This window comes from Loxodonta africana, chromosome X, assembly GCF_030014295.1.
Source record: "Loxodonta africana isolate mLoxAfr1 chromosome X, mLoxAfr1.hap2, whole genome shotgun sequence".
Classification (NCBI taxonomy): Eukaryota; Metazoa; Chordata; class Mammalia; order Proboscidea; family Elephantidae; genus Loxodonta; species Loxodonta africana.
The window spans coordinates 159665838-159687781 of NC_087369.1; the positions used below are offsets into that span (position 1 = coordinate 159665838).

At 46.9% G+C, this 21944-nt stretch overlaps 1 protein-coding gene across 1 annotated transcript; it reads right to left on the bottom strand.

The window, feature by feature from the left end:
* Nucleotides 1-1555: 1555 nt before the first annotated feature.
* GPR101 (G protein-coupled receptor 101) lies at nt 1556-3121 on the bottom strand. The gene has a single exon (XM_064278131.1). It carries the CDS (start codon nt 3119-3121, stop codon nt 1556-1558), a length of 1566 nt encoding a protein of 521 aa, XP_064134201.1.
* Between the last annotated feature and the right edge of the window lie 18823 nt (nt 3122-21944).

Consider the following 21944-nt stretch of genomic DNA (forward strand, 5'->3'; position numbering starts at 1 on the left):
CATCTTTATATACAACCATCTGATGAACTATTTTTCACCTTAAAACTCCCTCCTCTTCTCTAACCCATATTAATAATTAAATTTGGTTTTCAGAAGGCTCAAAAGCACTGGCTTGATAGTTTTCTGGTTCAAGTCTATTTGGTCATGTAGATATGGCCTGTGCCCTCAGAAATAACATATATAACCCTACTCAAGGTAATTTCAAGATCTAGAATTTGGAAACACCTTCCCTCTGTACTGACCTGGGGGATAATTTAGATAGTGTAAAGATTTTTCCAAAGTCATATATTTCAACAGCAGTAATTACGATAAATCTGACCTGAAAGCTTTGTTTGCAACAGGTCAGCTGCTTGCCAGGCATTAACGATCCTCTGTTATTTCTGACTCTCTCATATACCTTCCGCATCTGCAGAGAGAAGCTTTAGAGAGAGCCACAGGTGGAAAAGACACAGCGTGCCTGGAGGAAGGAAAACGCTCATCCTGATTTATTTACTTCCCATGCGGAGATCATACTTCTTGTCTATGATCTCACAGACACAAAAGAGATTTCTGAAGGGCACATCACTCTTGGTTGGCAGTGTGAGTTTTGTAGGACTTTGGCCACTTCCATCTGAAATTCTTTTTTCTAGAAATATTATTTGGTCAAAAAGGCCTATTTGAGGAAAAAAAAAAGTCAACGTTGAAGTTTTGTGTACCCTGATTCACTCACAAAGGGGAAATTTAGAAGAGTGGCATGATTTCTGTCCCACTATTTTTCAAATAGTTTATGTCAATTGGCAGTTTTCCACTGTATGACACGACCATGCAAAAACCCCAGGATTTTATAGGAAAAAAGTCAACGTTTGGCCCCATGAATGTAGGTTATTATTTCTCTCTTTTCCCCTGGACTAGCTTCCTATTTCATACAAGCCATATTATCCTTGTCCACTTTTCTGGATCCCTTTAGGGGACTGAGAAACCTTCTTGGTATTCTAACTACATGATGCCCTTTGTCTTAGCTTCCATAATAGCCTTTGCACCAGGTTGTGGGTCTCTTCAGTTCGAAATTTGGCTCAGACATTAATCAGTCAGTCAGGCTCTGCTTCCTGGGCTCCATGAATGATTTGGTCCATTGCTTTTCTTTCAGTTGAACGTAAGCCGTAGCCCTTGCTCATGAGCTCCTGACCCGAAGGCCTAAGAGTCCTTAAGTTCTCAGGAATCACCTTTCGTTTTCCTCAGAGCTAAGGAAGCCACGCTGTGGCTCCGGGGAGACAAACAGAATACTGAGTACCGGTCCAAAATGGATAGCCCTTGTTGCTTTAAGAAATTTAGAGCCTAATAATTTTGGGGGAGAAATTTCAGTCAGAACCTCAAACCTGTGCTTTGAAAGAAAACCCAGTTCCTACTATGCTTTTAAGGGAAAACCCAGTTCCTACCTCTTGCACATATTTACCTAGCTTGCAGTAAGAATGATGTGTGTGCAACACCTCTGCTTAGGATGGTACGGGTTGGCATTAATGGAATTGTGGGTGGTTCATTGTGGACGGACAGTTCAGGGCTTGCTTTAGAAGTGACTTCAAGGCGAAGAGGCGGAATCGTGGGAAGGGACGATCTTACCACCCTGTGTGCCGGCTTCAGTTCCAGGCAGGTCTGGGTGGCTGTCTTCTTGGGCGGGCTTTTCCTTGCAGAAGAATTTCCTCAGCATATCCTGGATTTCCTTTCTGATGGTCCTGTGCATGTAACCGTAAACGTAGGGGTGGATGCAGCACTGCAGGAAGAAAAGCCAGATTATTATGGTGATCACCCACTGGGGAACCCGGGTTTGGACATCCACCCAGATGGCCAGGACTGCTAGAAAGCAGTAGGGACCCAGGGACAGCATGTAGGAGAAAATGATGAGAAAGATCACTTTGGCAGCTTTGCACTCATAGCACCTGGGCAGAGAAAGGTCGCCACTGTTTCGACGACTGGGTGGGAGACTCTCTGGGATGTTCCAGGCCTCGATGTCATCCTCATTGAAATGGACACCTTCACCAAACTCCAGGCCATCCTCACCGAACTCTAGGTCATCTTCCCCCAAGTCAATGCTGCAGTGGTCGACCTCTGTACGGCCCTCGTCTGCCTTTATGCTGCTCTCCTCAACTTCGGTGCCACCGTCTTTACCTTTTACACTGCCCTCCTTGGCCTCCATGCTGCCTTTGCTGGCTACCATGTTGCTCTTTGTGGTCTCCTCGATGTCCTCAGCCTCCATGGTACCCTCAGTCTTCTTCAAGTTACCTTCCTTGACCTTCATGTTGCCCTCTTCTGCCTCCATGCTGCCCTCCTTGGCCTTGACCTCACCTTCATCCTGACTTTGGAGCTCGCGCTCATGCTGGAACTTATCCTTCTTCCTCCTTCTCTCTTTATGCTTATTCACACAGTCCTTGGCCCGCACCTCCAAGCGGTGGCTCCTGACGTTGTACAGCAGAGCATGCTGCCGGCGGGCTGCACTGAACACCACAGCGTAGCAGATGATCATGACCATCAGGGGGATTATGATGAAGGACACTACGCTGAGGGTGGTGTAGCTGGGGCTGTCCCCCCAGAGCATGGAGCAGAGGGCATTACGCTCGTCAAAGGCAGCCTTGCCCCAGCCATAGAATGGGGGTATGCTCTGCAGAATGGCCATGATCCAGGTGCCATAAATAAGCTTGTAGCCCTTGCTTAGGGTCATCCTGGCTGGGTATGTGAGAGGGTGGATGATGGACAGGTAGCGATCTATGGACACCACCACGATAGTGTTGACACTGGCGAAGGCAAACAGGTGGGTGAGGCTAACCAGGGCTGTGCAGAAGTGGTTGTTGAGGGGCCACAAAAAAGGCACGGAGATGGCCACCACCCAGGGGGCCACAAGCAAAACTTGCAGCAGGTCAGTGACTAGGAGGTTAAAGATGAAGCGGTTGGCCACCTGCAGCAGCTGCGGCTTGCGCTGCAGCACGATCCCCAGCACTAGGTTGCCAACTAACGCAACGACGAGTAAAATGATCAGCACGGTGGAGCGGATAATGCCATGCGCCAGGCTGATGGGCATTTTTGAGAGGGGGACGCACGCGTGGCTGCTGCTGTTGTGCGTGTCTGTGCTGTTGGTGCAGTTGGATGTCATGGTGGAGACGGGGAGCAGTGCTCAGGCTGGGGGCGAAAGAAACAAACGGGGCCGGTTACTCAGCCTGCCGAGCGCCCCTCCCTCCCTGGCCCGCGCCGCCCGGCCAGACGCTTTCCCTGGGTTCTTCTCTGCTCTGCGGACCTCACTCAGGGCCTCTAAGTCCCTGGCGCCTCTGTCTTTCCCGACGGCCTGTGTGTGTGTGGCGGGGGCGGGGGGGGTGGTCTCCCGCACTGTCTCTGGATCCCGGAGTTAGGGCTTTCCAGCAGGCTCTCCTGTCAGCGCATGCGCGCGCGCTCCAGCCCTGTCCGTCTCCGTGGGTCACTCTAGTCTCTGTCTCTCAGGTCTCTCACTAGTGCGCTTTCCCTGTCCGGAGGCGGATTAACCGGTAAACACTATAAGCACCAGTTTGCATTGAGCCAGGTACGCACGGGCTTAATTTTATGTATTTGCTAATCTGTGGTTAGCAATCTCACATGGGTTTCACCACGTCTTTGACGTTGTGGGGGACAGGTGAAATTGTGCACTGCAGATTGGTGAGAAGACACAACTGGGCCGTGTGTACCTTGCTTATCGGGTAATCCAGCCCTGCCTCTATCTCTTGGGGTGTGCGGGTGTGTCTCACCGTGGTCTCTGACTCTCTTGCCTCAGTTTCTCACTCTTTTTGTCTGTTTCTCAGCCTCTTCGCTCGCTCAAGTGTGCGCACTGTCTGTAGGTCTCTGTCTCCGCGCTCTCCCCTTTCTGTGTCCCTTGTTACTCCCCTGTCTCCCCCCACTCGCAGCCAGCGTCGCTGTCTCTCTGCCTCTCTGCGTCTCTTTTTCTAGCGCACTTTCTCTGTAGCTAGGCGCTCCTCTCTGTCTCTCTCCGTCTTTCTCCACGCTTGTCCCTGGCTCTCCTTCTGTCTCTCTCTGATCTGCTCTCGTCTCTCTGAGTTTCTCTGCTTGTCGCTGTCTCTGTTCCTCGCTAGTGCTGTGCTGCTCCATCGTTCCCTGACACTATCTGGTCTCTCCAGTTCTCTCAGTTGATTTCCCTGACGGTCCACCTCTGTAGGTCCCTGGCGCACCTGTCCAGTGTCACATGCTGGAGATGTGTCTCTGTCAGTCTCCGTGTCCCCCGGGTACTTTCTCTAACCATTACCTGTCTCTCTGTCTTTCTCGTCTCTGTCTCTCCCTGTATCTCTCTGCAGGTTAGTGGTTTTTGGATGCGCACCCACTCTGTAGCAGCCGGCTTGCCTGTCACACTGCAGGTCTCTGGCCCTCTTGCGCCATCTCCCCTGCTTGTTCCTGTCTCTCAGGGTTTCAGACGCTCTCTCTAGCATACGCACTCCGTGTCCAACCCATCTCCCTCTCCTGGTCCCCCTCTCTCTGGGACCCTCGCAAAGCACTTTCTCTGTCTGAGTGCCGGGATCTCTGTCTCCCCAGTCTTCTCCGACGGCCCCTTGCCTCAGTCTCTCTGGTTGGCCTCTGTCTCTTTGGGACTCTGTGGACTTTGTTCACCATAAGAACCAGTCCCGCCGACCCCCACGGGCTCAGGTGGGAAATCACTCGCTTCTCAGCAGCATAGCGGTGGCGGGAGGAGCCAGGGCAGACTGGGGCACCCCCAAATTCAGCCTTGGGGGCTTGGGGGAAAGCAGGGGAGCAAGCAGGGGAGCCGGGAGGTGGGGAGACACTGAGAAAGAGAGACTGGGGAGGGCGAGAGGGTGAGAAGCAGGGGAAGAGAATGAGAGAGAGAGAGACAGAGACATAGAAAGAATGACAGAGACAAAGAATGAGAGGGAGAGAGAGGATGAGAGAGCAAGAAACAGACAGAAAAGAGAATGAGAGAAAATTCGAGACACCCAGAGGGACAGAGAAAATGAGAGACAGAGAGGGAGAGATACAGAGACAATGAAAGAACAAACGAAAGAGAGGGAGAGAAAGGGAAAAGGACAGAGAGAGAGAGAGAAAGAGGGTGAGAGAGAGAGGGAATTCAAGACAGGGAGAGAAACTGAGGCAAGGAGAGATGGAGATAGAAAGGGCAGAAAAGAGAGCATAAGGAGAGGATGAGAAGTAGAGAATGATGGAAAAATGCGGGAAACCCGCGTGAATTGAGAGGGAGAAGCCCGCGTACAAGGAAGTGCGGGCGCCGACGCGGGGGCCACCGGCTGGGCCAGGGGCCGCAGGGCAGGCGGGCGCGGGACGGCGCGGGGGGGGGGGCGGCGCCGAGCCCACGGGCTCGTACCTGTTGCTGCGGGAGGCGTCGCGGCTGGAGCTGTTGGCTCGTGCCTCGGGGCTGGCGCGCTCGGCCGGCTGCCTGCTGTCGGGCTGCGAGCCGGGCGCGGGCGGCAGAGCGGTGGAGCGAGAGCGGAGCGCGGGCGGGAGTGGGGCGCTGCTGTGCCCGCACGTCCTGCCGGCTCCGCGCGCTGCGAGCTCCGAGCAGCGCAGGGGCGCGTGGCGTCTTAAGGCGGCGGGGCCCTCACCTTGCGGCGCCCCCGCCCGCGCAGTGACGCACGAGCTGCGGCGCCCCGGCAGCCCGCGTGCGGGGGAGGGGGGCGCTGCAGGGGACCCCGCTGGGATCTGCTGGCCGCCGCGCCTGGGCGGCCGGGGCTTGGGCTCGCGAAACCGCACGCGCTAGCGCTTGTCACCGTGCCCTCCTAGCCAGGGCCCGACCACACACCTACAGAGCCTTCCAAAGGGGAGCAGAACCCGGCCCGGGCCTCGGGCTTCGGGCCTCAAGCTCTGAAGATCCCCCAAAGTATGGATCGCCCCTGGGCTCGGGAGAGGAATTGTGACTTTGATGTCAGCGATTTTCCCCAGTTTTCTCTAGCTCCCGGCAAGAGCTAAGCAGCCATTCCTTTCCCTTAGGTTTTGGGAGCGGTTTGCCTAAGACAAGCTGCGTAAATACCTACTGTAGTATTTGATTGAAGTCTGTCCGTCTGTAAGTCAGTCTCAGTCTCAGTCTCTCCCTCTTCGTCCCGGCCAGCACCGCTGTGTGAAGCTGTTTACACAGAGAATGCCTCCGAAGTCTTACCTCAGCCTTGTGAAATAAATACGCTATTATCTACATTTTATAGTGACAGAAGCAGAAGCCAAGAGAGAGAACCCTACTTGCCCAAGTTCCAGTAAACGTCGCACCTGCTGTATTACCCAAGACTTTCTGGTCTCTCCCAAATACATACAGGTGTTCGGTCTCTATCAGGCCTGGGCAGGCACCCGGCCTAAGGCCCCCGGCCTAAGGCCCCCTGGGCAGTGGGGAGCAGAGAGTCTGGGAAGGTGTCCCAGAACAGGGGGTCGTTTTCTTTGCATTTCCAAGGAAGCGTTGTCTAGGCAGGACAGAAGGGGAAGTGTTCTGAGAGGAAGGAGCTGCAAGGGCAAATTTAGGGCTGCAGCAGAGAGCTGGGAAAACTGAGGGAGTGCAGTCCTGGAGGGCTGGAGGCCAGCTGGAGGAGTTGGTTAGGGCAGCTCCTGAGGGGCTTTGAATGCTGGTGCTAGGACCTTGGACTTATCCTGAGATCCCTGGAGAGCCACTGAGAATTTGCTTTAAACCTTTTTATTATGAACAATTTCAAACATACCCAAAAGTAATAAGAATAATAAAATGTACCCCATGTCCTCCACCTCCAACCTTCACAATTATTCATATTTTGCCATTCCTTTAAAAAAATTATTTATTTTGTTGTCGTTGAGAATATACACAGCAAACCATACACCAATTCAACAGTTTCTACATGTATAATTCAGTGCCATTGATTACATTCTTTGAGTTGTGCAATCATTCTCACCCTCCTTTTCTGAGTTGTTCCTCCGCCATTAACATAAACCCACTGCCCCCTACTGTTCCTATCTAACCTTTCGAGTTTCTGTTGTCACTTTGATACCATAGAGACCTTAAAAGAGCATAATGCTCAAGGCAGACATTTTTTTACTAGTTAAGCTAAACTATTGTTTGGTTTTAAGAAGACTTCAGGGGATATTTTTGGTTTAAGGTTTAAAGATTATCACAGAGCAATAGTTTTGGGGGTTCATCCAGCCTCCATGGCTTTAGAAACTCTGGAGTCCATGAAAATTTGAAATTCTGTTCTGCATTTCCCCTCCCCCCCCTTTGACCAGGATTCTTCTGTGGAATCTTTGATCAAAATGTTCAGTTATGGTAGCCGGACACCATCCAGTTCTTCTGGTCTCATGGCAAAGCAGGCAGTTGTTCATGGAGGCAATTTGCCACACATTCCATTTCCTCCTCCTATTCCTGCTTCTCCTTCTTCCTCTGTTGGCCCAGGTGAAGAGAGACCAATTGTTGTGCTTTGGATGGCTACTTGTAAGCTTTTAAGACCCCAGGCACTATGCAATGAACTAGAAGTTAGAACAGAAGCACTAAACACGTTATTAGGCCAATTACCTGGGATGTCCCATGAAACCATGATCCTAAATCTCCAAACCAAGGAACCAAATTCCATGAGGTTTTTAGTTGTACATAAGCAGCCTCAGCAGCTACTCTTTGTCATTGTTGTAAGCATAATTATCACACAACTTTTGCCAGTTCAACTTTTTACAGGTGTACAACTTATTGACAGCACTTAAAATAATTGGCTATGTAACTCTACCCTTAATCAATGTAATTTTTTTGTAACTGTAAACCAAAACTCAGTACTCTGGAAGCAATATCTCCTCTTTCCTTCTCCCTCCCACCCCTGGTAACCACTAGTAAACATTGGTCTCTCTATATTTGCTTTTTCTTGTCTTTTTATATAAGTGATGTTAGACATATTTTACCATTCTTATTCATTGATGGTTTTTAAGCAGAATGATGTGATGAGATTTCTGTTTTTCCAGGGCATCCTAGGAGCAGGGCTGGGCGAGGCTGGGGTGTTGGAGGGAGGGAGAGCAGAAAGGAGGCTGTGGCAGAAGACATGGTGGGTCTCAACAAGGGCACCCAGAGAGGGCTGAGCAGAGACGTGTAGGGATAGGGTCTAGGATGAGCAGGTTGGACCACATAGTGATGGCCCCCCTCCTCGTTGTACCTCTGGGACAGGAGGAAGGGCAGATGTGGAATCAGGTCCCAGGATGCTCTTTGGATTTAGAGTCCTACATTTGCTCTGAAATTGTGTGCCTTTTTTTCTGCTAGGCTGGATCTTATCTTTCCAAGGCTGGATGGTAGAAACTGGGTTGTTTTTCCTGGAGACAGTTTCCAGGATAGTTACTCACAGTTATTAATTCCTAGTCTTGCGCTGGCCATGGTGCAGAATACTGGGTGGCAGGCACTGTCATGCAGCAGTTTGGTCAGACTTGTTGTTTTATGGTCACTTGGAAGATAGTCAAGCTACAAGAAATGTCCAGAGGCCGTGGATAATCCTTCTTGCCCTTTCTTCCTTTTCACTGTGGTCCTGAGAGTGCCCTGGGAAAAAGCCTCTAGGGACATGTTAAAGATGGGTGCCTCAGAGAGGAGGGCCCCTGCAGTCTGCAGCTCTACACCTGGGTGCTAAGAGGGATGGTGGGGAGTGGAACTGAGGCCATCCTGCACCTGGCTGCCAACCTGCTAGAAGGGGACACTGAGAAAGCTGGGGAAGCTCTGTAAAAGCCATGCAAGCCACATTTCTGTACAGGGAGATGTTTGGATGTTGTTAATCCTCAGGCGGCTATTTCCTTTCTTTCTTTCCAGAAGTGAACAGAGTTGGTGCCCTTGAATTTCAAAGGCATCCAAGTATCAGCTCCCCAACTGGAAGTATGAGAGGGGGCCTCTGAGGATGTGGACTTGGCTTCCTGCCCTGTGGGCTGATTCCTATGACCTTGGAAGAGTCCTTCAACTGACAAGCCTCATTAGGCTTTGGGGAGGATCTTTGGAATGAGACGGAGACAATATGGGATCATGGTTCCAGAAGTCACCTAGTGCATTTCCCTACCCTTGGAATTCAGTAGCAGCAGAGGTAAGATCTGGCTAAAGATATTAATGGGGCAGGGGTAGAGGGCAAGAGGCTACTGACAAGAAAGGACCCTAGGGCCTGACAACAATCCCTAACTGGAACACTGGCCAGCAGATTGTCAGTCTAATCTCCCCAGACTTCTGCACCCCATCAGACTGCTCTGATTGATGGACCAACTACCAGGTGAAGGAAGTTGGAGGGCCTAAGACCCGGCCAGGTATTGATTCTAGTCACAATGGGGATGCAAGAGCCCTTGAGTGCCTACTGTGTGCCAAGCCCTGTGCTTACTTTATCCTATTGAATCCTTGAGGAAATGGCAAATTAGGGATTAATACTGAATTTCTTGAAATCCAAGACGCCATTGATGGTGAGATGCACTGTAATTTCATGTTACCATTAAGAAAGAAAAATCTCTGCATATTCAACTACGTCACACTATTGTTAGCAAGATACATCTCAATTTCAAAGATAGTAAAATGTGGGGGAAAACCCCATGTACTTTAGAATTAATGTAAGATGGTACCACCCCATCCTTCTCGACAGTTAAGTAACTTACAGAGATGTTAAGTAACTTAATCAAGGTAACATGCTAGTAAGTATTGGAGCTGAGTATTAAAACCTGTTCTAACTCCAAAGCGGAGGTATTTCCCAGGTTGCTTTTTGGAAAGGCCCAGAGGCAGAACAGAGGGCTCCCAAAGATCCAGCAGCCGAGATAAATTTTTATTTTATTTATTTACTTATTTTTATTGTACTTTAGATGAAGGTTTACAGAACAAACTAGTTTCTCATTAAACAGTTAGTACACATATTGTTTTATGACATTGGTTCACAACCCCATGACATGTCAACACTCCCCCTGCTCAATCTTGGGTTCCCTATCACCAGCTTTCCTGACTCCTCCTGCTTTCTAGTCCTTGCCCCAGGGCTGTGTTAGTCTTGTTTTGTTTTATGGGCCTGTCCAATCTTTGGCTGAAGAGTGAACCTGAAGAGTGACTTCATTACTGAGCTGAAAGGGTGTCCAGGGGCCATACTCTCAGCGTTCCTCCAGTCTCTGTCAGGCCAGCAAGTCTGGTCTTTCTTTTTGAGTTAAAATTTTGTTCTAGCTCTGTCCGGGACACTCTATTGTGGTCTGTGTCAGAGCAGTCAGGGGTGGTAGCCGGGCATCATCTAGTTGTACTGGACTCAGTCTGGTGGAGGCCGTGGTAGATGTGGTCCATTAGTCCTTTGAAATAATCTTTCCCTTGTGTCTTTAGTTTTCTTCATTCTTCCTTGCTCCCGAAGGGGTGAGACCAGTGGAGTATCCTAGATGGCCGCTTCCAGGCTTTTAAGGCCCCAGACGCTATTCACCAAAATAGAATGTAGAACATTTTCTTTATAAACTATGTTATGCCAGTTGAGCTAGATGTGCCCCGAGACCATGGTCCCTACAGCCCTCAACCCAACAATTTGGTGCCTTAGGGAGTTTGGATGTGTCTATGGAGCTGCTATGACCTTGCCTTGGAGAAGTTGTGCTGGCTTCCCCAGTATTATGTATTGCCTTACCCTTCACCAGAGTTACCACTTACCAGATAAAATTTTTGAATCTAGGTGAAAGGGGCCTAGGAATTGCTAGAATTATGGGAAGACAAATGCCATTGCAGTGGTAATGGCTTCTTTTTGTAGGACACATGGTTTCCATCAGTGGCAAAATGACTAAGTCAGTCTAAATTCTCTGTCACACTCCTTTCCGCTTAGTGAGTTCATAATAAGTCAATGGGGGAAAATATATGGCTGTATTCTGGAGTACCTATCCATGGGGGTGTTTTCAATGTTTCAGTGTTATGAGCTGCTCTGGTCTTCACTTTAGTTCAACCGCTAGGTGTTGTGTTTGCAAAACTTGAACTCAAGTACCATCTGGCTGTGAGCTAATATTGCCCACTCTGTGGGCTCAGGCAGAATGGAAGGCCTGGATTTCAAAGTCGTCTATCCAAACAAACTGATTTGGAAGAGAAAATCAGCAGAAAAGAACTGGATGGGTGTCTTGTCACCTTCGCACCTGTACACATCTCCTTAAACCATAATAATCTCTGAATAAAGACAATTATAAAGCCATACTTGCACCTAACATGATACAATGAACACACATACAACTGAATATGCAAAAGCCCTGTTTACATCCTATATTTTATCAGTAAAGAAAGCAAAAAATATTTGGTGCACGCATACAAGGCAGAAATACTCATAACAATTACAGTCCTCATTTCTGCAACTAGTCACGTGGTCCTGTAACTGGTATTTGGAACTACCTTCTTCTACCACCCATTCCATATCCCTTTGCCCTCAGCAAGCACCTCAGCTGGTTGTGGTTCTTTACTTGGTGGGGTGACCCAAACCTTCATTCCTGAAGGGCCTGGGCCATTAGCAGTCATGTTTGAATTGGGTTGCTATAGTTTTCCATTGACTTTAATCACAGGGCATGGTAGTACTGAGACACCCTAAGGGATCTCCTGCATTCGAGACATACTGTTCTTTACCTCCATTATGTAATATCAATTTGATTTCCTCTTGGTAATCAGAATCAGCCACTCCAGTCAATATGGTCACTCCCTTCTTTGCCTGTTGATCCAGAGGCATAAGGAGCCCAAAGTGGCCACGTGGCATTCTTAGCTTCAATTCAATGGAATCAGTGGTGTTTCTCTAGGTGGGAGAATTCCTTCCTTTGGAACTAAGACCTCTAGACCCACAGAGCATAAAGTTGCAGGGACAGGAAGCAAAAATTTTGTGAGCAGGTCACTAGGGATAATAGTGAGTGGTGTCACTCCCATTTCCACCCCTCGATTCCTGGACCCATGAATTCTGGCTATGGGAGAAACAGCACCATATATTGGACACTGGTTTAGAGTATACACAGCCTACTGGAAAACATTTCCCCAACCCTGCAAGGTATTGACACCTAGTTGGTGCTGTAATTGTGTCTTTAGAAGGCCATTCCATTGTTCTATCAAACCAGCTGCTTCAGGATAATGGGGAACATTGTAAGACCAATGAATTCCATGAGCATGGGCCCATTGCCATACTTCATTTGCTGTCAAGTGAGTCCCTTGATCTGAGGCGATGCTTTGTGGGATACCATGATGGTGGATAGGGCATTCTGTAAGTCCACGGATGGTAGTTTTGGCAGAAGCATTGTGTGCAGGGAAAACAAATCCGTATTCAGAGTAAGTGTCTATTCCAATAAGAACAAAATGCTGCCCTTTCCATGATGGAAGAGGTCCAATGTAATCAACTTGCCACCATATTGCTGGCTGATCACCTTGAGAAATGGTGCCATATAGGGGACTCAGTGTTGGTCTCTGCTGCTGGCAGATTGGACACTCAGCAGTGGTTGTAGCCAAGTCAGCCTTAGTGAGTGGAAGTTCATGCTGCTGAGCCTGTGCATAACTTCCATCCCTGCCACCATGGACACTTTGTTCATAAGCCCATTGAGCAATGATGGGAGTAGCTGGGGAAAGATGAGTGGTTTCCACAGAACACATCATCCTATCCACTTGATTGTTAAAATCCTCCTCTGCCGAGGTTACCCTTTGGTAAGCATTCACATGGGACACAAATATCTTCACTTCTATGGCCCATGCAGAGAGGTCTATCTACATACCTCTTCCCCATACTTCCTTGTCTCCAATTTTCTAGTCATGTTTCTTCCAGGTCCCTGACCATCCCTTCAAACCATTGGCCACAGCCCATGAATCAGTATACAGTTTTGTATCTGGCCATTTTTCCTTCCAAGCAAAGTGAACAGCCAGGGGCACTGCTCGAAGTTCTGCCCACTGGGAGGATTTCCCTTCACCACTGTCCTTCAGGGAGGTCCCAGAAATGGGCTGTAGTGCTGCCACTGTCCACTTTCGAGTGATGCCTGCACATCATGCAGAACATTCTGTAAACCAACCGTGAGTTTTTGCTTCCTCAGTCAACTGATCATAAGGAATTCCTCATGAGGCCTTAGGTGCAGACTGGGAGATGGAAGGTAATGTGACATAAGTGGATACCATGGGCGTTTGGGTCATTTCCACAGGCAACTTACTTGTGCCTTCAGGTTCTGCTCAGGCCTGACTCATATATTCCATTTAATGATGGAGTGCTGCTGTGCATGTCCAACTTTATGGCTTTGTGGGTCAGACAACACAGTTCATGAATGGGCAGGTCAGGCTTCATGGTGACTTGGTGTGCCATGGTTAAGCATTCAGTCCCTACTAAGGCCCAGAAACAAGCCAAAAGCTCTTTCTCAAAAAGAGAGTAGTTATCTACTGCAGAGGATGGCAGGGCTTTCCTCCAAACTCCTGAGGGTTTGCGCTGTGATTCAACAATAGGGGCCTGCCAAAGACTCCAAACAGCCTGCCACTGCCACTTCAAGCACCACTGAATCAGCTGAATCATATGGCCCAAGTGGTAGAGTGGCTTGCACGGCAGCCTGAACCTGTTGCAGTACCTTCTCTTGTTCTGGACCCCACTCAAAACTAGCAGCTTTTCAAGTCACTTGGTATATAGGCCGGAATAGCACACCCTAATGAGGAATATGTTGTCTCCAAAATCCAACGAGGCTCACTAGGCATTGTGCCTCCTTTTTCATTGTGGGAAGGGCCAGGTGTAATAACCTGTTCACTTTAGAAGGAATATCTCGACATGACATGCGTGTAATGGATTGAATTGTGTCCCCCCAAAATATGTATCAACTTGGTTAGGCCATGTGTAGTTGTACTCCATTTTGTGATTTTCCTATGTGTTATAAAAAATAATCTCTGCCTATGGTTAAAAGGATTACTCAGGTCACCTCCCTGAGCCAAAAGGGAGTTTCCCTGGGGTGTGGTCTGCACCACCTTTTATCTCTCAAGAGATAAAAGGAAGGGAAAGCAAGCAGAGAGTTAGGGACCTCATACCACCAAGAAAGCAGCACCAGGAGCCGAGCGCATCCTTTAGACATGGGGTCCCTGTTCCTGAGAAGCTCCTTGATGGGAAATTTGAGGACAAGGAACCTTTCTCCAGAGCCAACAGAGAGAGAAAACATTCTCCTGGAGCCGACGCCCTGAATTTGGACTTGTAATCTATTAATCCACCACCACTGCCTTCGTAATCTACTAGACTATGAGAAAATAAATTTCTCTTTGTTAAAGCCATCCACTTGTGGTATTTCCATTTATGGCAGCACTAGATAACCAAGACAATGCCCTACACCTTTGGACCCCTAGAAATTGCACTGAGGTGGAAGGTGCCTGAATTTTTGTGGGATTGATTTCTTACCCTCTAGCATGCAAATGTTTTACCAATAAGTCCAGAGTCATTGACACTTCTTCCTTACTAGGTCCAATGAGCATAATATCATCAATGTAATGTACCAATGTGACATCTTTTGAAAGGGAAAGGCGATCAAGCTCCCTGTGGACTAAATTATGACATGGGGCTGAGAGTTGATGTTGTCCTGAGGTAGGCAACTGAAAGTGCATTGTTGGCCTTGCCAGCTGAACGCAAACTGCTTCTGGCGGTCCTTTGAGACAGGTATGGAGAAAAAGGCATTATCCATATCAATAGCTGCATACTAGGTACCCAAAAACAAACAAAAAACCTCACTGCTGTCGAGTCAATTCCGATTCGTAGTGACTCCAGGTACCAGGAGATGTATTAATTTGCTCAAGCAAAACTGTATCTGGAACAGCAGCTGCAATTGGAGTCACCACCTGCATGAGTTTTCAATAATCTGCTGTCATTTTCCAAAATCCATCTGTTTTTTGCACAGGCCAGATAGGCGAGTTGAATGGGGATGTGGTGGGAATCACCATGCTTGCATCTTTCAAGTCCTTGATGGTGGCAGTAATCTCCATAATCCCTCCAGGAATGTTTTTGGTTTACTATTTTCCTAGGTAGGGGCAGTACTAATGGCTTCCACTTAGGTTTTCCTACCGTAATAGCCCTTATTCCATTTGTCAGGAATCCAGTGTGGAGTTCTGCCAGTTGCTGAGTATACCTGTTCCAATTATGCATTCCTGAACTGGGAAAATCAGTACAGGACGGGTTTGGGTACCCACTGGACCTGCTGTGAGATGGACTTGAGCTAAGACTTCATTAATAACCTGACCTCCGTATGCCCCCACTCTGACTGGTAGGCCACAGTGACATTTTGGATCTCCTGGAATTAGTGTCAGTTCAGAGCCAGTATCCAGTAATCCCTGAAAAGTCTGATTATTTCCTTTTCTGCAATGAACAGTCACTCTCATAAGAGCCTGTAGATCCCTTTGGGGAACACTGGGAGAAAGATTAACAGTATAAGTTTTTGGCACTGTATTGGAGCCCTTCCTCAAGGGGACTTGGCCTTGCCTTCATTCAAGGGGTTGTGGGCGTTTAAACTTGCTCAAGTCTGGAAATTGATTGAGGGGCCGTGACTCTATTCTGGTGATTCGAGTTAGACTGCTGTTCACTTGACCTAGAACTCTTCTGCTCGTACAGATCAAGTAAATATTTAGTAGATTTCCTATCAATTTCATGCCTAGGGACACCATGACTAAGTAGCCAATGCCATAAGTCTATGTGAGTCAGACTGTTCTGATTACTGCTTTGACTCTGCTGTCCATTATGATAACTATGCTCACTTTGTCTTTGTCGATTGAGTGCCCCCACTTGGCCCTGCTACCACGGGGTCCAATCAGCCCCATTGTAGTTAGGTGTCTTAATTCAGTTGGGGAAGTTCTCACTGTCAAAATCTGACTTACATAAAATAGCAATCACAGCAGTCTTCAAAGATACTGGGGCTCCCCTCACAAATTTGTTCCTCACAGTTGTGGTAAAAGGTGTGTTCTCCGGGCATTTTATGTGTGGGTCTGTGGGTCTAACTTGATAAATCTGTTCTAGCATGCCAGTTTCCCTAAGCCTTTGGATACCTTCTTCCACGGTATACCAAGGCAGGCCTGGTACTTCAACTTGAATTAGTGTAGGCCACTACTTAATCCATGCTTCAGTGACCCAACCAAATAAACTATTAGATCCTTTCTTAACTTCTTGAGCTGAAACATTGAATGAAGAATCTGTGTTTAGTAGGCCCATATCAATAAGCTCAGACTGATCCATCTTTATGTTCCTTGCACCATTATCCCATACCCTTAATAGCAATTCGCACACATATTCCTCAGGTTTCTGTTTGTACATATTAGAAAAGTCAAACAGTTCTTTTGGAGTGTAATGTACCTCCTCCTGAGTCACACTTTGTACTTCACCTTTTGGTGCTCGCTGGACTTAAGTCTAGCTATAGGTCTAGAAGGCAAAATCGGTGGTGGGGAAGTGTTTTGAGAACATTCAGCATTGCCTTGTAAAGCTTCTGCCTCAGGCAATGCCCTAGGCAAACCTGGGTTAATCTCATTACATGGAGGTGGAGGGGCTAATGGTTTTACCGGGGAGGGTGGCTTAGCAGACAAACATGGAGTAATTTCTTTAGATGGGAGGGAAAGGTCTAGCTCTGTTGGCAGGAGTGATTCAACGGAATTTAGGGACTCAGGGTCTCCAGCTTCCTGATTATCTGCCCATATGTCCCCATTCCGAGTTTCAGGATCCCATTTCTTCCCAATCAATACCCTCACTTTAACTTCAGGTATCTCTTTAGGTTGGCAATTGAGTTGGCATTGTAATTCAGCCACTCTGGGTTTGGTTTTTGGCAGTATCAGCTCTATTATTACAAGAAATCAGACTTTCTTTCAAGGTACAAGTGAAAGATTTGAAGTCGTTTATGTAGCACTTGAGCTTTGACTCTGAAGCCCTGAGCTCATCTCTTTCTTTCACCAGTTTGCCTAGTGAAAGTAGGACCAACCAACCAGCTTCCTTATACTTCTCATTATGACAAAATTGTGGAAATGTATCACACATGCAATCACCCAGGGCCTCGTGTTTCACCAATACCTGATCTATTTGTGGTAATGTTTTGCGTATTTGTATTGCCACCTCATGCCATGGATTAGTATTGCCCTCTTTACTACTAGAAGCTGAGTCATCAACATCTTTAAGACTAACCAGACTTGAGAATCAATTTAGAAAACTCATTCTTACAATTTTGTTTCTCTAGAATCACTCTCAGTACCAAATGTCTTAGGCTGAGTTCTCTAGAGAAGCAAAACCAGTAAAGTATATAAATATCTGTGTAGAGAGATTTATAGGAAATGGCTCATATGGTTGTAGAGGCTGAAACTTCCAAATCTGTGGGTTAGGCTGGAGGTTTCTCCTGATTCACGCTGCCACAGGGGCCAGCAAACCCAAGATCGGCAGGTAAGAGAGCAGGGCTCTTGCTCACAGCCTGCAAAGACCCATGAATCCCAAGATTGGTCAGTGAAGACCAAAGGTAAGCTGCTAGCTCAAGTCCCAAGAACCAGAGGTCAGAAGAACAGGAGCCAGCTGCAGGATCCAGAGTGAGTAAAACCCCATCAGTTTTGCCAGAAAGTCCACTTATATATTTGATGCAGGCCACACCCCCAAGGAAGCTCCCTTTCAATTGATTGGCTACTCACAGCAGATCCCATCATGGAGGTGATCACATTATCATATGACTGCCAAACTACGTCATAACTGCCGGACCACTGAGAATCACAGCCCAGCCAAGTTGACACAAAACCTTAATGATCACAATGGGTTAAAAATGGAGAGTAGGAGACCTGATTTCTGGTCCTAATTCTGTGGTTAACTTGCTGTGTGGCTCTGCCAAGATATCCTCCCCCTTCTGACCTCAGTTCTGTAATCCACCGAGTGAGGGAGTCGGGTTAGGTAACCTCTAAGGATCCTGTCAGTTTTCGACCTTCTATTCCATCTGCTTTCTCTCTGGTTGTTATGAAAAATCCAAAAACTAATCCAACACAAATATTTAAAAATTGAAACCTGGACTTCTGTTTATGGCCGTGGTTGAGTAACAGGGAGGTGATTTACCCTTCTATCTTAAACAACTAAAGAAATGGACAAAATATATGAAATAATGGTCAGACTTCGGAAAACAGGGAACACAGGACAACGATCATCAGGAGAAAGGAAACAAATGATGTGAGCCCCACGATCACATTTTCTAGGTCTCTGTGAAGGGAGGGGGAACCTAGGCTGAACCTGGCAGTCAGTTTAAATTGAGGAGATAGAGCTCAGAATTTGGGGAGGGGTGGCACAGTGGTTAAGAACTTGGTTGCTGACCAAAACATTGGCAGTTCGAATCCACCAGCCACTCCTTGGAAACCCTATGGGGCAGTTCTACTCTGTTCTATAATGTCACTATAAGTTGGAATTGACTCAATCGCAACGGGTTATGGTTAGGCTAAAATTTACAGGGCAAGGGTACTGGAGAGGAGCTGCCCAGAGAGTGAGGTCAGGAGATCTGTAGAAGGTTCCCCTAAATCTTTGGCTGAATACAAACCAGTGTATGCATGTGAAGGAACAACCCAAGGCTGGGGAGAGAACCACTCAAGAGGAGTTGTTATTGTTGTTAGGTGCCCTCGAGTTGGTTCTGACTCATAGTGACCCTGTGTACAACAGAACAAAACACTGCCCAGTCCTGCACCACCCTCACAATCATTGTTATGCTTGAGCCCATTGTTGCAACCACTGTGTCAGTCCATCTCATTGAGGGTCTGCCTCCTTTTTGATGATCCTCTACTTTACCAAGCATGATGTCCTTCTCCAGGGACTGGTTCCTACTGATAACATGTCCAAAGTATGTAAGATGCAGTCTAAGGAGCATTGTGGTTGTACTTCTTCCAAGACACATTTGTTCACTCTTCTGGCAGTCCATGGTATATTCAATATTCTTCACCAACACCATAATTCAAAGGCATCCAATTCTTCTTCGGTCTTCCTTATTCATTGTCCGGCTTTCACATGCATATGAGATGATTGAAAACACCAAGGCTTGGGTCAGGTGCACCTTAGTCCTGAAAGTGACATCTTTGCTTTTTAACAGCAGATTTGTGCAGCAGATTTGACGGATCGTTTGATTTCTTGACTGCTGCTTCCATGGGCATTGGTTGTGACTGCTGCTTCCATGGGCATCCAATAAAATGAAATGCTTGACAATTTAAATATTTTCCTCATTTATCATGATGTTGCTTGTTGGTCCAGTTGTGAGAATTTTTTTACCTGAGACTGGGGAGAGAAGCACTCAAAAGGAGTGATGAGAGTGACTTCTAGAGTTTGCACAGAACTGGGAATAGCTCAGTTTCCTGATAGCCAAAGAGAAAGTACTTCGTAATATACATGACACTGGATTGACTACTCAGTAAACCAAAAACCAAACGTGTTGCTGTTGAGTTGATTCCGACTCATGGAGACCGTGTGTGTGCCCATCAATAGGTGAATGGTATATCCACACACTGGAATACCCAGCCAAAAAAGAGAACAAATTATTGACTCACACAACAACATGGATTAATCTCAAGATACTATTATACTGAGTAAAACAAACCAGACAAAAAAGTACATATATGTGATTTCATTTACATAAAATTCTAGAAATGCAAACTAAAGTGACAGCAGATCACTGATTGCCTTGGGATGGAAGAGGAGGGTAAGGAAGGGGGATGAATTACAAAGGAGCATGAAAAGCCTTTCGGGGGTGATGCAAATATTCATTATCTTGAATATGGTGATGGTTTCATAGGTGTATACCTATGTCAAAACTCATCACATTGTATTCTTTAGATATGTACGGTTTAATCCACATATATTATACCTAGATAAAACGGTAAAAAAAAAACAAAAAACAATAAAACCTTGACTAAAAACCCCAAAGCCAAATGGTTGCATGTTCAGGAGCCCATGTCCAGCATTAAATCACTGGCTCTTCCCCGAGGTCTCGGGAACCTCTGTCTTGGCCCTCATTAGTCCACCTTTTGTTCCAGTAATCAGCGTTCTTGCTCCATCTTCCCTCCGTGATGGGAACACAGTGTAAGCTCTTCTCAAGTGCTTGCAGAATCGTGTCCATTCCCTCATGGCATGCTAACCGCTTGCATTTACTGAGGATGCATAGCATAACCTAGCACTTGAACCCTTTCAGCTCATTTAATGAACCCTGTAAGGTAGGTGCTATCATTAACCCTGTATTATAGATGAAGAACCATCAGCTCAGAATGGGGCACTGACTCACCCAGAGTCATTCAAGAACAGGCAGGGCTGGAATTTGAATTGAGGAGTGACTCTCATTTTAAGACTGGATGCTTTTAGTTTTTTTATCCCACAATAAGGAGGCAAAATAGTGTAGTAACGAAGCATTTATCCCACAACAGGAAACCCTGGTGGTGCAGTGGTTAAGAGCTATGGCTGCTAACCAAAAGGTTGGCAGTTTGAATCTACCAGGTGCTCCTTGGAAACCCTATGGGGCAGTTCTACTCTGTCCTATAGGGTCACTATGAGTTGGAATTGACTTGATGCCACTGGGTTTTGGTTTTATCATATAACAAAGGAGCCCTGGTGACGCTGTGGTTAAGTGCTCGGCTGATAGCCAAAAGGTCAGTGGTTCAAGCTTACCAGCTGCTGTGCAGGAGAACAATCTGGCAGTCTGCTTCTGTAAAGAGTACAGCCTTGGAAACCCTATGAGGCAGTTCTGCTCTGTTATATAGGGTTGATATGTGTCAGAATCAACTCGACAGCAACGGGTTTGGTTTTTGGTTATACTACAATAACAACAACAACAGTTGTCATTAAGTCAACTCCAACTCATGGTCATCCCACATGTGTCAGACTAGAACTCTACTCCATAGGGTTTTCAGTGGCTGGTTTTTTGGAGAAGATCACCAGACCTTTCTTTCAACAGGTCTCTGAGTGGATTCAAACCTCCAACCTTTTGGTTAGCAGCGAAGTGCATTAATTGTTTGCACTACCCAGGGACTCCTCCCTATCCTAAGGAACTTTTTAATTTTATGCTATCACTTACTGATGTGCGAGAAACTTTATACATCTTTACTCATATAATTTTCCAAAAGTCTTGTTTGACGGATATTGTCAGTATTCTTTATTTATAGATAAGAAAACTGAGACTCAGAAAGCTGAATAAATTGCTGAAAGCCACCCCAATTGCATGTGGATAACTTCAGAGCCCACTCTCTATAGTTGCTTCACTCACCATCACCCTCAGGGCAGGAAAGCTTAGACACTTTCCTTATCCCTGGAGCCATGCTTACTCTTCTTGAGTCGGTATGTGCAGATGTTCAAGAGTTCATAATGTCACTTTGGTGCAGTATCAGGTGCCAGGAGCATCAGAACAATCTACCCCATTCTCCAACATCTATCTCTTGAGTGGAGGGCCTGGGAGATTAGAGCTGGCATATCAACTAATGATCGGTGTTAGTTGCTGTCGAGTTAGCGCCAATCCATGGTGATCCCGAGTACAATAGAACAAAATATTGCCCAGCCCTGCACCATTTTCACAGTTATTGGTATGCTTGAGTACCTTGTTGCAGCCACTGTGTACTTTGAGTGACTTTCAACCTGAGGGGATCGTCTTCCAGCACTATATTGGACTACATTCTGTGATCCATAGAGTTTTCATTGGATAATTTCCAGAAGTATATTGCCAGACCTTTCTTTCTAGTCTGTCTTAATCTGGAAGCTCCGTTGAAACCTGTCCACTATGGGTAACCCTATTGATATTTGAGATACTGGTGGCATAGCTTCCAGCATCCTAGCAACACACAAGCCACCACAGTATGACAAACTGACAGTTGGGTGATGGTATCAGGGACAGATTATCCAACAAGCAAGGTAAGCACAGGCTTACTTGTGCATACTTATCAATCTGTTGTGAACAATTACACATCAGCTTTACCACGCCATATCAAAGTGAAACCCATGTGAAATTGTTCACTATAGATTAGTAACCACAAGTAATCCTGTGCTTACCTTGCTTACTGGGTCAATCTGCCCTTGTCAGGGACTGTAAATTTGAAAAGAGGC

What these genes read in the sequence shown, in the direction of transcription:
- GPR101 (XM_064278131.1), bottom strand. Translation starts at nt 3,121, where the DNA reads ATGACATCCAACTGCACCAACAGCACAGACACGCACAACAGCAGCAGC.